The 2,113-nt window shown below is 35.1% G+C and overlaps 1 protein-coding gene across 1 annotated transcript in view; it reads right to left on the bottom strand.

The window, feature by feature from the left end:
• LOC119593849 overlaps window positions 1–2,113 on the bottom strand; it is a gene marked incomplete in the record, with an annotated part of 160,221 nt that overhangs the window by 12,552 nt on the left and 145,556 nt on the right. Inside the window, 2 exon segments of the mRNA XM_037942880.1 lie at window positions 1,116–1,619; window positions 1,770–1,946. Coding sequence (XP_037798808.1) covers window positions 1,116–1,619; window positions 1,770–1,946 — 681 coding nt within the window.

Below are 2,113 nucleotides of genomic sequence, written 5' to 3'. Positions count from 1 at the left end.
TTCAGTTATTTTGAGTATATTACTGCCCTGCCACACCTAGACTAAATGCTGTAAACATTATAAACACGTATATCATCATGCTCTACATTAACAATAATTCATGCAAGCAAGGAATGCTTATACTCATTTACATCTATGTCTCATGTAAATCTATTCACTGATATGCACATATAAAAAACTCACTGAACAAGTTAACACTAGTGATGGTGAATATTCACATTTTACCAAATGCTACATCCAACTTATTGTTATTTTTCCATTTTTAAAAGTAGTTTCCATTCTTAAATCATCAAACAACTATATACATTATAGAGCAGAAAAATGTCTATAGAAAAGAGAGTGAAATCTACAACTTGAAACAACAGCAATGCTACTAAATGATATCTATAGAATGTTGTAATGCTGTACTTCAATTAATATTTCATGAGCTTATTTAACTTTTTCTTTTATAAAAGTCTTATTAAAGAAATTCATACTGAAAAGCAACGTTTAGTTTATCTCTATGCATTACCTGAAGAAAGTTGATCAAGACTTATTCAGTATTTCATGATTTTTGGGATATTTCACCAGAATACAACATGAAAAACTGAAAGGTGTATGTACTTTGGGCTCATACAATGTCCTGACATTAGAATATAAAACAAAATTTTGAAGTACAATGAAAATAGTTATGAAGGAGATATCTGACAAAATACAATTGTAATGGCAGGTATGATTCCCTTGTTTTTATCAATATCAATTTCTACATTTAATTTTTTTCAGAAAAAAGTTATCCATTATATAATTACAAGTCAATGTTACAAAAGCAACATGATCCATGACTCAGTTTACCATATACCAACAGCTTTGCTTTACAGAATTACAATATTGATAGTCTTCAAGCAAAGCACTGGAAGTATTATATCTGAAATATTTAATACGTTGATTCTGTCTCAGAGAATGGGTATTATTAGTTAACAGCCAATCAAAGCAACATGCAGGGTTAATTTCAGGGAAGTAATAACATTCCACAAAAGAATTAACAATGCAAGTTGGTAATTACTATAATAGTAATGATAATAATTACCATAAGTAAGACAGAAGAAAAAAGTCAGAAGCAATTGAGAACCACATACCTTCTCCCTCATGGCCCTTAGACCACTATCTGACGACTTCTTGCTCTTGACATGATGTTCTGGGCTACTGCCACCATAATCATCTTCACTATGCTCTGTTAGACTAATCTTAGGGAGTGGTTTCCCATGTGATTTGGAAGTTGGCGTAAGACTGTTCGTTCCTGAGCTCAGGTCATCAGTAACAGGGTTGTCACCTTGACAATGGGATGAGGAAGATGAATCTCCATTTGGAGTTTCTGGTCTAGGATGGCTGCGTGCCATTGCTAAGGCACTCGCAATTATGTTAGCCCCAGTTCTCCTTGACTTTGACACCGTGCGAACAGGGCTGGAAGTAGATGGGGTGACGGAACCACTAAAGCTGCTGTCTTGGTCGTCCCTGGTGTGATTTTTGGGCATCAGGACAGCTGACTCACTTGCTCTGCGACCATTTGACAAAAGAGGATGATCCCCCGATACATAAGACACACTCTGAGAACCCATTCGAGGCAATCTCGGTATCTCGGTCTGTGAAAGAAAGCAGAAAATTTAGTTTTTTTTTAGCATGAACTTGGTCACCTACACAGTTAAAAGATTGCTACTTAGTCAACTTATCTACTGATCAATCAGTAGTGTGTCTGTTGTGAACTAATAATTATCTGAAGTTCCGAATGCCACCTCATGTGTTGGTGATGACTGGTGCAACAATACTCCTGAATCTTCTCCTGATGATGCTCCAGCAACTTCATCTTTGACACTGTTTGATCTGCTCATTTCATCAGGTCTCTCCATGTCATCTGCCACTGCCGTACTTGAAGTTAAACTGGTGTCTGTTGTTGATGGAATTATCTGGTGCTGAAGAAGCAGTAAAGAAAATTCACAATGAATATAATTTTCACTTCATATAAGATTAGCATAGTCAAGTTCATATGCTTTCTACTTAACAACTGCCAAGTATTTATTTTTGTATGTAAATGAAATCAAGTTACATATGAAAACTCTATAATTAAGTAAATAAAGCA

Source organism: Penaeus monodon, chromosome 32, assembly GCF_015228065.2.
Source record: "Penaeus monodon isolate SGIC_2016 chromosome 32, NSTDA_Pmon_1, whole genome shotgun sequence".
Taxonomy (NCBI): domain Eukaryota; kingdom Metazoa; phylum Arthropoda; class Malacostraca; order Decapoda; family Penaeidae; genus Penaeus; species Penaeus monodon.
This window is presented reverse-complemented; position numbering and strand designations above follow the sequence as displayed.